This window comes from Magnolia sinica, chromosome 1 (genome assembly GCF_029962835.1).
Source record: "Magnolia sinica isolate HGM2019 chromosome 1, MsV1, whole genome shotgun sequence".
NCBI lineage: Eukaryota > Viridiplantae > Streptophyta > Magnoliopsida > Magnoliales > Magnoliaceae > Magnolia > Magnolia sinica.
This window is the reverse complement of record NC_080573.1, coordinates 136849279-136862492: the sequence shown is the minus strand read 5'-3', so window position 1 is coordinate 136862492 and position 13214 is coordinate 136849279. Positions and strand designations below refer to the sequence as shown.

The window sequence follows — 13214 nt, the reverse complement described above, 5'->3', positions numbered from 1 at the left end:
CTCCCCTTTCTCTTGGGCGCGGAGTGGGTAGAACCATCGCCTGTACCTAGTTCGGATCCAAGGGGCCCACCGTGATATCCATGGGTCATTTTAAGGTATGAGTTCAAAAAATTTTAAAACCCGTGAGTTTTTATTTTATTTTTTGCTTGTTAGTACACCCAATTTCAGTTCATACTTCACTGTTAGCCAACCCCACTAAGGAATCGATGTCAAGACCTTAGTGTGGCCTTGCATTTTCTCAATGTGGGACAAACCCAAGGCTAATTACCAATGTGGCATGGTATCCAGCGGGCACGGAAGAGTAGACATAAAAATGTTGTATTTAGTTTTATAAAATATAAGATTTAAAAAAATATATATATATTTTCAGAATGATTTGATTTATTATTATTATTACATTTTTTTTTGTCCCGCCTCATTTAGGGAAGAGATAAAAAGAAAGGATGTAAGCACGCTATAGTGTAAGTTACCAGTTGAGTAAACCTGAGGGAGTACTAGAGCACACGTGCATGCGAGGATGAGAGTGTGGGCAGTGTGGCTATAGTGGTGCATTTATCAAGTGCACATCACGTTGAAAGAGTGGTTGTTCTATCGCGAGATGGTGCGAAGGCAAAAATGAATTATTAACTGTTTCAAAGCTAAAAGGCTTATATTATTTATGACCTAAGTTATAACCCCTAGTCCCAAATACTTATATAAGCAACGCTTGCTAGAATCATTTCATCAGCAGCAGAAGCGAACGCGTTCCCTCTTCTCTCTGGCTTTAAACACATTTCACCATGTGGTTCAGCTCACGACTCAATGAGCCAACTTGGTAAGTTTATAAACTCGGTGAAAACTTTTCCTTACTCATTCCTAACAAGTTAGGACTTCAAATTAAAATATTTTAGAAAGACTATGTTGAACGAGTTCCTACTGAGGTTTCTTCATAATTGCTTTCTTCATGATTGCTGCATGCAAAACTTATTAGGCTTGTTGACTCTTAAAAGAGATTCACCACATGTCCCATCAACAAACTTAGATAAAAGGGGAAAAAAAAAAAAAAAAACTCTTTAAAGACAACATATCCAACGCATGGCTTCAGCCTGATTGAATCGATTTTCTTTGTTTTTTTAAATTCAAACTATCATTTTGAAATATTTTCCAACAAATGAAGTTGATAAGAAAGTGAAAATGAAGAGTTACTTCATAATCAGGCAGAGGATTATGTTTGAGACTCAAGAATTTTGAAATTGTACACCTGACATATATTAGCCCAATTAAACAGTTCCAGTTATATACTTTAAAAAACTCGGAGAAATTGGAATGGACTCATTGGGATTAACTCAAACTTGAGCAGAGAATCCTTGACTCAAGTGTCAATAAGACTATATCAAGTGAAGTCATTGAAATGCAATTGAAAGGAATTATTTAATACAAGACCAATAAAAAAGAAATCCACAAAAAAAAAAAACAAACAACAGAATTATACGGCTCAATGATATTGCATATTTGGCAGTATGCCTACTTTACGAAAAAGTTTAAACCATCAATAGATCTTAAATTCATGCACACACACACACACACACACACACACACACACACACACATATATATATATATATATATATATATTTTTTCGGGTTATAAAACCTCCATTGATAGGTATATCATAATGAAATAGAAAGCCTCGAGATACATATGAGATGCATTATGATGCGTAGGAGTATGAAATGATAAGCACTGATATCAATTAGAGCTATGCTGTCAAATAAAGTCACTACTACTATAGTAATTGGATAGTGATGTCATGAATGAATCACTTAGCTAATGAAGAAGCTATTTAGGAAGCTATTTAGCCATTTTAAATGGATAACTCATACTATGAAAGAAGAATTAATTACTTAGAAGAGAATCGAGTGTAATAAAGAAATTCCAAACTGAGTTTACAGGGCCACACTAGATAAATGGTGACCCGCACTAGATGAGTAATGACCTGCACTAAATAAATAGTAATACGCACTAAATGAATGGTGACCCGCGCGCATTAAATGAGTAGTGACCCACACAAGATAAATAGTAACCCACAATAAGTGAATTGGGACAGCACTAGATGAATAGTAAGCCACCTTAAGTGAATAGTAAGGCCCGCCAAGTGAATAGTAAGTTGCGGGGCTATCAAGCAGTTAGTGCGGCCGTGCTAGTCATTTAGACAGCCTCACGCTGTCTAAGGGCCAGCTGAAGGGTAGGCACGGTAGTCCCCTTGACTAGAGAAAATGGTGCACTAGCTGAGAGAAGGAAGACTTTATCAAAAAAGTCAAGGCTCGAAATGAATTCCAGATTTAGTTGTTTATAAGGGAATCTTGAGCATGGAAAGTTGATATGGCAGTTTGATTTATGTGGTAGGAAGGTCTGCACTAGAGCGGTGACTGCCTATAACATAGCAAAATTGTGAGAATAAATGAAAACTTGCCAAAGAGCCGCACTAATACCATAAAGGAATACATGGAGCCGCATATCCTTAGCCGAGCCATGCTATCTATACAAATGTAAAGCCCGCAGGCCGCATCAAGACATAAGGGGAGTTATTTGATACACGGACTGCATATGATGCTTGATATGCGGCACTTCCAAATGGTACGCGTGGCAGGCGCTGACTTATATCAAACTGGCTAAATTTTGAAACTCAGTGTCACCTAGTTTTGAGTCTGAAAATTAGATTGGTTGCACAATTCTAACCCATGATTCATGGACACTTGATTTTCCTTCCAATAAATATCGACAACTCAGATAATTAAATAGATGCAAGTTTTATTTTTGAAACATCTAAACCGGTATATATAGGTTAGAAAGCTATTTAATTTGACTTGTCTACCACCTTTGCAATTTCTAAGTAAATTATAAGTGCTCGTTTATCATCCATCACACTCTACCAAAGAATTTTTTCTATATGATTATTATCAAAATTATTGTGGAGAAGCTCTCAAGTGCAACCGGTTGTACGTCCAACCAGCTTATTAATTAATGATATTAAATGCCTACGCATAGTAGCGTTATTGGGAATTTGGGATAAGGCCTGGCTGGCTTGAATGAGCCCCACCCTGGTGTTTATGTGAAATCCAACTAGACCACCAGGCGCATCACACCATGCAAGGATCATGGCCCAAAAAATCAGCTCCATCCATGATTAAGGTAGCTCACACAATTAAAAACTGGCAACACTCACTCTCCATCCCCTGGTGTGGTCCACCTGAACCACAAATGGGCCTGAATTTTGGGCTTACAGCCTAAGTGTTCGTGTGGCATCAAATGGATGGAGTGGATTTTATATAAGCATTGTGAGCTCTGTAAAAATCAAGGGTGGGCATCACTATTTCACTCAGTATGGTCCACCTAAATCACCGGTCAGCCTGAATTTCTTGCCCCAGGCCTAACATGTAATCGCACATCTAAGCCTGTTTGAAACACAGTATTGGGTGGTTAGATGGAATTAACCCGTTACTACACAATAATTTCATATTTAGAAAGACCATGGTATTTTCATTTTCTCTAATTATTTCTTTAAGAAAAGTTCTGTTTTAAATGAAACCATTGTGTTTGGAAGACGGTAGAATTATAATCAATGTACCAGATTCCGCAACTGATGCCAGTCATCTATATTCATAAACAACTTTTGAGTGTCATGGATATGACTGGACGGCATGATAAAACATATGCATCAACACTGGGGTCCACATGTATTGGATTTCAAAACCACCAGAGATCGTACTGTATAATCAATCCAATCCTTTCCATTGACTTCAAAATGGAATTTACAATGGACCAAATGCAATTCAATTTTAACCCTTACTGAGTGAACACCACTTTTGACTCAGTAGGGCTATCAAAACGAGTTGACTCAGGCAAGTCCCGAGGGGACTCGTTGAGTCAGTCCACCTCAGTGCCAACCGTAAACCACAAGACAATGCATAAAATTCGGGTTACACGTTTGAACTTTTTAAATTCTTCCAGTAACGAGGCTTTGGGGCCAGTCTGAATTATCTTCAGGCAATACGTCGTCTAGAATATTACTCATTTGGACTGATAGTCTTGATTATTCACTCATGCCCATACCTATCAGAATTGAAAATATGAGTCAGTGAGGCCCACCCTATGAAGGGACTGACCATGTTTTTGCGCCAGAATACCTACTGTCTGGACCTTATTCTTGCATGTTAATGTAGCCGTACAGAAGCATAGAAGAACCCATTGCTGATCCGGACTGTTCATCTGGTGGACCATCGTATGGATGGGCTATAATGGCCAAAAAAAAAAAAATCACAGTGACTGTATGAAAGCCCGATCATCCAGTTGGTGATATATTTACTAGTTGAATGTGGCCCACTTCTTTAACCATTCCTGTTGTAGGCCATTGAGCGGATGACTACCCCAGCTCAAGGCCTATCGCTTTCTGTGATACGTTCCATCCACATGCTGGCCCACGAGAACAAGTCCTGATCACTAGACATGACCACAACGTGTACTGTGAGGAGGAAAATGCATTGAACTTCCATGCACCATCCCTTGGACTTTTTCTAGTTGAACTGACACTTCCTGTTATCTCCCCCATCAACCATCTATTTGTGGGCTAAAACTAAGAGCAGCTAAGATTTTCCTCTCAAAGAGGTCGATGGCATATGGTCTATCAACAGTAGGACCAGTGGTCTAGATTACCAGAGAGTGTGATCGAGCCAACTTAATGGAAAGAACCACCCAAAGAGAACGACGGTTTCAACAACCGGACCGCACAAGGAGTTGCAAGGCTTTCCAAATGCACAGAAGAACAGCAAATCAGAACTTGGGCAGTATCAGTTCCCCTCCATTCCCAGGATGTCCCAAACCATCTTGACATGGCCTTTAAAGAGTGTTACCTTCTTTTCTTCTTCTTTTTTTTCTTCTTTTACACACGCACACACACCCCACACACTCACGCTAGTGGAATTTCACCACCTATGGGTACTCGAACCCTTGACCGGGAGTTGAAACTCCTGAGAGTCTACCACCCGAGCAAGAGTAAGGACCCTTTAAAGAGTGTTACCTTGAGCAGAAATGAATTACCTGCGGCAGCAGCCACTTTCAAACTTCTCTTGGGGCTCGTTTGGATACCACCAAATAAGTTACTTTTTCTACTTACAGCAGTAGAGAAGTGACTTATTTCAGATAAGTAAGTTTGCTTTATGATTAGTTATAAGTAACTTTTTTACTTAAAAGTAAATAATCACATCAGTTAATTTTTTTAGCTTTTCTACTCTTTTTTTAAAAGTTGCTGATATGTTGTTTGCCAAACATACTTTTCTTAGTAAGTAGAAACTAATGTAAGCTACTTGTGGAATAAGTAGCTTGTCTTAAGCAACTTAAGATCCAAACGGGCCCTTAATGTGATAAGTGGTGGCCATAAACTTACGGTTGCTTCTGAAAGAATTGTTAGTGTCAACAGATAAAAGGGAATGCACCTTACCTTACCTTAACACTTTTTGATCTTTGGACAACTTTCATGGTTACAGTTCACCAAAATCAAAATCTCATGGATGAATCATGATCATCAACGTCATCCTCATGGGCTCTTAGCACCAGTAAATGGGAGTCCCTAGCAATCTAAGTGTTCTCAATGTTTGCAGTAAGAAAGCAGGCAAAGGAAAGGCATATTGAGAGCACCTAAATTTGATCGTCTTCATCAATAGATATGGCGATAATACATATGCAGGATATTTGGGCTAAATACATCAAACAATTCTCTGCGGAGAAATCTACCCAAGCCATAAATCAAGCTGGAGAACCAGCCATTGTCGTTCGAATCCCCAAGTCTAGAACATAACTGCCTGTAAATGTATAGAAGAGAACAGATGGAGATCAAAGGGACGAGAAAATAGGCACACCGGGAAGAGTTGCGCCTGCTTCCACAACAAACATATTGCCTGTCACATACTCTGACGAGTCATGGATTAGGTAACGAACAAGTGATGTCAGTGCCGGATCCGACGTGCCGAATGTTCTCAATGGGACAGTTCTTTCGACGACAGTGTTGAGCCATTCTTTCTGCATAAGGCCCTCAGTGATCTCAGATTTGAATATTCCTGGTGATATTGAGTTGACTCTGATATTATGCACCCCCAACTCCATAGCCATGACCTGTTGTTCCAACGACACCAGGTTTCTTCAATCACCATTCAAAATAGCAAACAGAACAATCGATACTCAATGCATTTAAATGGTCACAACAAACTGATAAAAGGGCACACACAGCGAATGGATTGAAAACGTGTAAGTAGGGCTGCAACTTGGGTCCAGGACTAACCTTAACCCAATCCGAGTTCAGGACGGGTTGGATCAGGTTTTCAAGGTCCTTGGGTTAGGTTCGGGTTGGGAAATGCCAAACCATTTTGAATTCAGATTGGGTTTGGATTGAGCAAATTTGGGTTGGGTCATGTCAGGTAATGTTTTAAATATCGACGATATCAGCCGATATATCCCATGTTATGGCTTGTATCCCACCTGTGCGATACGAAACGCACAACTAGTATCGATATATCCCGCATGTTCGATCCGGTGAGCATTTTCACTTTCCGATTCATTGAGACTAATTCTGAAGTATTTACGAGTATTTGATGAAATGATCATCACATATAATGTAATTTCGAAATTTGAGTGTAGGTGGTCCAATTTGGAGAAAATTCAAAATTTTCTTAATTTCTCCCAAATTGCTTGTAACGTTGCACTCCAAACATGAAATCAAGCATGTATGAGGGCTGATTTACTAATTTGTTAACTCCTTGTTATTTTTGGGAAAAATTAAAATTAAAATTAAAATTTATTAAAATATTAATTTTTTTCGAAATTTTCCTTTAACTAGTTATCAATTGAAACTAATTTCAAAGTATTTAAGAGTGTTTGATGAAATGATCATCACATACACTCTAAATGTTATGCATTCAATTTGGATATAATTGCATTAGTTCAGTCAATGAGCGTAGAGCTTAGGACCCTATACAAAGGAAACCTATTATATGCACTTCTTTTTAGAGATGTAATGATTTAAAAGTAGGTATTAAGGACTTTTTTTAACAATCCCTGAAGTTTCATTGAAAAATTCAATAATTTCCAAATATTTCCCCATGTTTCCCAAAAAGTGCGATAAATTACTAGATACAAACGATATATCCCGTGTGATAACTGATGCGTATCTGTATCCCAAGAATGCAATACGTAACACGATACCAATATTTCGAACACTGATGTCAGGTTGGGAATAATCACATGTATTTGGGTTGGGTTGGGTTGGGTCAAGCATAGAGGACTTCGATTTCAAGTCAGGTTAGGCTCGGGTTGACTTTCAACCTGACCCTACCCACCTGATTTGCACCCCTACTAGTAAGAATGTGCCATTTTAAACTAAGCAGAAGCATTTGAGCAATAATTTTTTTTTAAAAAAAAAATTATAAAGAAGAAGAAGAAGCAGAAGCAAACACTCAGGCAATACACTAGTAGATTCACTTCATGTCCATAACCAATGTAAGCAGAACATTAAGAAATACGTTAAAGGGAGGTATTGAATAAGCATCTCCAATAATCAAAAGCTAAATTCAGGCATGCTGCGGACAAAATGGGAATGAGAAATGGTTGGCACTCAATTAGATCTGATATGGAAACACAGCATTCAAATTAGGTCCTATGTATTTGACAATTCGCTCAGTAATGCAAAGTTCAAGAGATATACTTAGCTTTACCAAAAGAAATTCTCCCTGCTTATTACTGAAGCCTTATTTTGTGTATATAATAGTAAAAAAGACTTCAACTCTTTTTCTTTTTAATTTTTTTTCATATTTTCATAAATAAACTAAAAAATGAATTTCAGACAGTATAGCCACATCCATGCTGCATGACCACAAATGAAATCCTTAATCGTTCTATAAAAAATTAACAGTGCCTAGGCATGATGACCACAAGAACAATGATTCCTCACTGAAATTACTCCCATATTCTAAAAAATAATGTTGAAGTAAAAGCAATCTGGTAGGGCATGAGAGCAGTTAATCAGTTGAGTGTTAGGTACCTTGGTCATGGTGTTTACACCTGCTTTCGATACAGCATAGGCAAGGCTTCCAGGTAACTGTCCACGGTTAAGACCCACAATAGATGAAATATTGATTATTGACCCTTTCTGATTTGCTTTCTGCATGTGCTCACAGATGTACTTGGATACTAGCCAGGATCCTGTGAGATTAGTTGTAATAATATTATTCCACTCCTCCTCAGACAAACTCAGTGGGGAATGCACACTGCCTATACACACAGAATTGGAGTTAGAGCTCCGTGTTTAATGTTGGAGCATAAAAGTTACAAGCCACAGGGCAGTGAAACAATTCATAAATTAGCCAAACACCGGAATAAAAATTAAGACATGAGTGAGATGCAATGCATGAACAACAAATGTGGGTATATATATATATATATATATATATATATATATATATATATATATATATATATATATATATATATATATATATATATATATATATATATATATATATATAAATTTACAAAAGCAAAGTGAAAAATAAAAAATAAATAAATAAATCTTGATATCGTTATAGTTGAAATTATATAAACAAAGATTAAAGATTTTGCACTCCTGGAAGATGTAATAATGGGCGTATTTGATAACTTACCCAATAAGATCTACTCGAATGCACCTTGGTTGCATGAAATTTGATTGTAAAGAACATAAGATTTTATGCTTTTACTTGTATGACAGCATTAGAGATAAGGATGTCATTATGTTATTTCACAACTTTATTACACACCCTAGTGACTGATATTTAAAAAACTAATAGATATTAAAAAAATGTTGTGATGAACTAACTTGGTTCCTTGGTAACGACTGATAATCTCTAGTATCTAATTATGAAACTTTTGGTGCATTTCAGTAAATTAGAAAATATTAGAAATTTTTTTTTAATGTATATTATATCATCATCATCAAATGGAATGGCAGAAAAGGATTCATGTAGCCAACACCGAGTACTTGGGATAAGGCTTAGATGATAATGATTAATCATTAATGCCTTGCCCAAGCTATTTTCGGTCAGCTCTATGAATCATGTTTCGCTAATCATTCTTGTTTAAGGAGCTATCCAAGTCCTTTAAAGCAAGGTTCAGAAAATCAGTAATGGAACACATAGCAGAGAGCTCCAAAACTGGCAAGTGTCAGTATGTATTGCCTGATATGTACCACATTCCAGCTGTGTCACTATTAGTTTTATTTATTTATTTATTTATTTTTATTTTTTTATTTTTAATTATCAATTTAGTCATGTATCAGAGATGCATACTAAAATGCATCATGTACGTTTTTTCAGAAATACCAATGTTTTTTTTTTTTTTTTTTTTTAACGATGGCAGGGTGTCCCCACCCGCTTTTGAGCGAGACTATTCCCTGCAAATGCAGGCAATCACCCGCCAACCACGTGCATTGGGTAATCCACGGGGAGGGGAATCAAACTCATGTCTGTGGAGAGCAAACCCACAACCCAAGCCATTTGCCCAACTCATGTCAGAAATATCAATGTTCATTGGCTGATACAATACACATTAGCTGATATTTTGAACCATGCTTTCAGGTTGTTCCTTCATATTCCTTTTGGGCCCTTCAACCCAAAATTGAAGATCTCCTCTTTGTCGGGGCTATCTCGAGTTTTGTAATCATCTCAATCGGCTCTCTATCATTTTATCTCTCTATCAGTCTCCAAATTGAACAATATTCTGCCACATATAGCATCACTGTCCAAATAGCTAAATTATAAAAATTACCCCTAAATCTCGGGAGACCTTGACAAATGATGATGATGACATCTTGGAAGAATGGCCATCAAACACAAATTCATTGGTATTTAGTGGTCATGCAACACTCAGAACTTCATCCACCCAGCTTGAATTCTGTTTAAAATATCCTTCATCAATCTCTCCATCCTTTTCAAAAAAAATATATATATATATATCAATCTCTCCATGCTTTTGATTTCAGAAATCTTTAGAAAAAAATCCTGATTATTCCGGGTGATTCTTAAAGAATTCCCTTGTGAGAGGTGTGGTGTGTTTTGTCAATGAAAATCCTTGCCACTTGGTATCGGAGAAGATCCAATTTGTTGTTGCAAACTTTGTCATCAGCCAGAGCATATATAACCCAATACCGTGCCCTTCACCATCAATCTAAGTACATCCAGCCACGCTATTGAAACATTAGTTGCCAATCAAAGTAGATCTGACTTCCAGTTGTGTCATTCCCCGTCAGTCACTGTAAGTTTAACCTAATCATCCCCCATTCACTATCAATACAGCAAAGCTAAGCAACCACTGAGACCCTGTTTGGTAGACTCCTATACATCTCATTTTAGATAACTGCAAGGCCCTGTCAGAAGATCTTGATCTCTAATACATAATGAGTTTAATAGTAATTATCTATTAGAGATCAAGATCTCTGATACATTTCATTATCACTGTTAACAGTAATAATTAGTGTTAACTAAAACAGGGCCTAAATTATTTCTGTAAATCATAGCCCATATGATCCATTGCAACACTTGGCATTGATCAAATCAAATCCGGTACTAACTTTGAAGACTTACTCATAGAAAAACAATAGAAAAAGAAAAAAGAAGAAAAAAAATATGGAAAAAATATCTCAGGAGATCTGGATGATCTCCCTGCATCACTCTGGGACTTCCCTCAAAAACAAAATCTCATACTGGATTCTAAAATAATAAATCTCTCCCTAAATGAGTTTAGTATGTGGCCTAATCTAATTGTTGTGAGACTCCTGAGTTGACTGTTACTTAATAGCATACCTTCTCTTTTTCTAATGCTGTACATAATCATTGCTAATCATCTCTGGTTTGCAGACAACAAGATGCAATCATGTGCTCACCGGCTCACCTCAATAGAAAGGCATATCTTCACAATTGAATATCTGTTTGCCTATTAAATTGTTATCATCGATACCTACTCAAGCACATCTTACTAAAAGGATGAAAGAAATTCAGCTGCTAATGGGGTCAAACCAGATGACATATCCTTGGACCTACTCAACACGACCTCGCCTCTGGTTTCTGACAATTGCAAACATCTCCCTTCTGATTTGGATTATTGTAAAATACATTTCCCTTGGTTTACAAATTTGTTACGGATTCCCCCACATGGTCTATTAGCACCACTATCCTTTCAAAATTGACCATTTATCCCTCTCTCAAAGGAAACTAGTTTAAGAAGTGTGGGTCTACCATAGTGAGTGTATGTCATCCAAGATCCAACCCATCAGTGTAGTCACTTCAACATTAAAGGTGTAATAAATTGAGTATCTATTTGCCTACTAAATTGTTATCATTGGTACCTACTCAAGAAGATCTTACTCAAAAGATGAAAGAAATTCAACTGATTATGGAGTCTAACCAGATGACAGATACGGCAATAGGCATCGTTGGACCTACTCGTTACTACCCAACAAGACCCCCCCTCTAGTTTCTGACAGTCGCAAACACCTCCCTTCTCGTTTGTATTATTACAAATACCTCCTCTCTGGTTTACAAAACCGTTACATATTCTGCAAATGGTATATTAGCGCCACTATTTTTTTCAAAATCAACCATTTTACCCCTCTCAAAGGTAACAGTGGTAGATGCGTGGGCCTAGCATAGGAGTGTATGAAAATTGATTATTTTACCCTCCCCTCAAAAGTAACAATTGTAGATGCGTGGGCCTACCATAGTGAGTGCATGTCATCCAACCCGTTCACCGTGGTCACTCCATGAAAATTGACCATTTTACCCCCGCTCAAAGGTAACAATTGTAGATGGGTGGGCCTACCATAGTGAGTGTATGACATCCAACCCATTCATCGTGGTCACTCCATCATGAAAATGGGAAACCCCAAAATATAGGCTGAACCAACCATCAGGTGGCTCACCACATAGATTTGAAGGTTTTTGGGTTGGCGTGGCCCAGCCGATGAATGGATTAGCCTGATTCTTTTAGCGTCCAATATTTAATGCGGAGGGACCCTTATGGACGGGTTGGATACCATTTATACATAACAGTGACTCCCACGTGCGCGAACAAATGTGGGTATTTTTGTCTTTTGCTCAGGTTCTTCTGACGTGAGGGGAGTTAATTGCAATAACGGAAACCAGAGAGGAGGCCTTTACAATTATCCCTAGAGAGGAGGGGTTCAAAGTCCAAACACAAGAAAAATCAAACAAACTGGCTTCTAATACTTCAAAATCAACCGAATTCACTTCCAAAAATCAAACAAACTGGCTTCGAATACTTCAAAATCAACCGAATTCACTTCCAAAACATCAAAATGTCAAAACAATTTCACGGAACCGAAACGAATCCAAAAATCATTTAAAAAACCCTAAAAACACAAAATCAAATCCAAATCACCTCTAATTCCGGCATTATTAACCAAGACATCGATCCGGCCGAATGCATCCCACGCCTTCTGCACGGACGCTCCGATGACGGAGCCTTTTGCAGTGACATCGAGCTCCACCGCAGCGCATCTGACGGAAGAGGAAGAAGTCAATCCGTTGATTTCTTCGCAGAGAGACTTCAATCGGTCGATTCTTCGAGCGGCAGCAACGATCTTGCATCCGGCCTTCGCAAGATCCAAGCAAAATTCACGGCCGAGGCCGGAGGAAGCGCCCGTCACTAACACAACCTTACCGTCGAGGTGTTTCCATGGCTGCAGAGTTTTCCGTGCTCCGTCCGCCATGGAAGTTTCTTCTTCTTCTCTGCGAGAGGGAGATTTAGGATTTTGGGGAGAAAACCTCTGCCAGAAGGAGAGTTGGGATTTTCAGGATTTTGAAGAGAAAAAAGGTCTTTTTAATTCTCTGAGAAGAAGAATAGAACTCAATCACGGTAGCGAGGAGTGCCTGGCGGGATTTTATAGCGGAGATTACACCTGTGACAGCTTAAGCTGCGAGTAGACAGTGGTACACGTGCTGATTCAACCAACTCGAGGTGGGACTCGTTGACGCCAGGCCCTCACGGGTGCGAATGTGGGACGCGGTTTGGCCAGTGACGTCGCCACCAGCCAGGTGGCTAGTGGTTGGTGCTATGTGGACCCCACCATCATGTATTTATTTTATCCACGCCGTCCATCCATTTTTAAAGATAATTTTATGGCTTGATCCCAAAAA

General features: G+C 38.3%; 1 protein-coding gene across 1 annotated transcript; it reads right to left on the bottom strand.

Moving 5' to 3' along the window:
• Window positions 1-5663: 5663 nt before the first annotated feature.
• Window positions 5664-12969, bottom strand: LOC131219928 (uncharacterized). The gene is made up of 3 exons (XM_058214917.1): window positions 12457-12969; window positions 8069-8298; window positions 5664-6147 (listed from the first exon to the last, which is right to left on the bottom strand). Exons 1-3 carry the CDS (start codon window positions 12785-12787, stop codon window positions 5869-5871), a joined length of 840 nt encoding a protein of 279 aa, XP_058070900.1. The 5' UTR covers window positions 12788-12969; the 3' UTR covers window positions 5664-5868.
• Between the last annotated feature and the right edge of the window lie 245 nt (window positions 12970-13214).

Excerpts from the sequence above, each read along its gene's own strand:
- LOC131219928 (XM_058214917.1), bottom strand. The coding sequence starts at position 12,787 with ATGGCGGACGGAGCACGGAAAACTCTGCAGCCATGGAAACACCTCGAC. Across the intron at positions 8,299-12,456 it reads TAATAATGCCGGAATTAGAG|GCAGTGTGCATTCCCCACTG; the intron begins GTGATTTGGATT and ends CTGTGTGTATAG. Across the intron at positions 6,148-8,068 it reads GTGTAAACACCATGACCAAG|GTCATGGCTATGGAGTTGGG; the intron begins GTACCTAACACT and ends TTGGAACAACAG.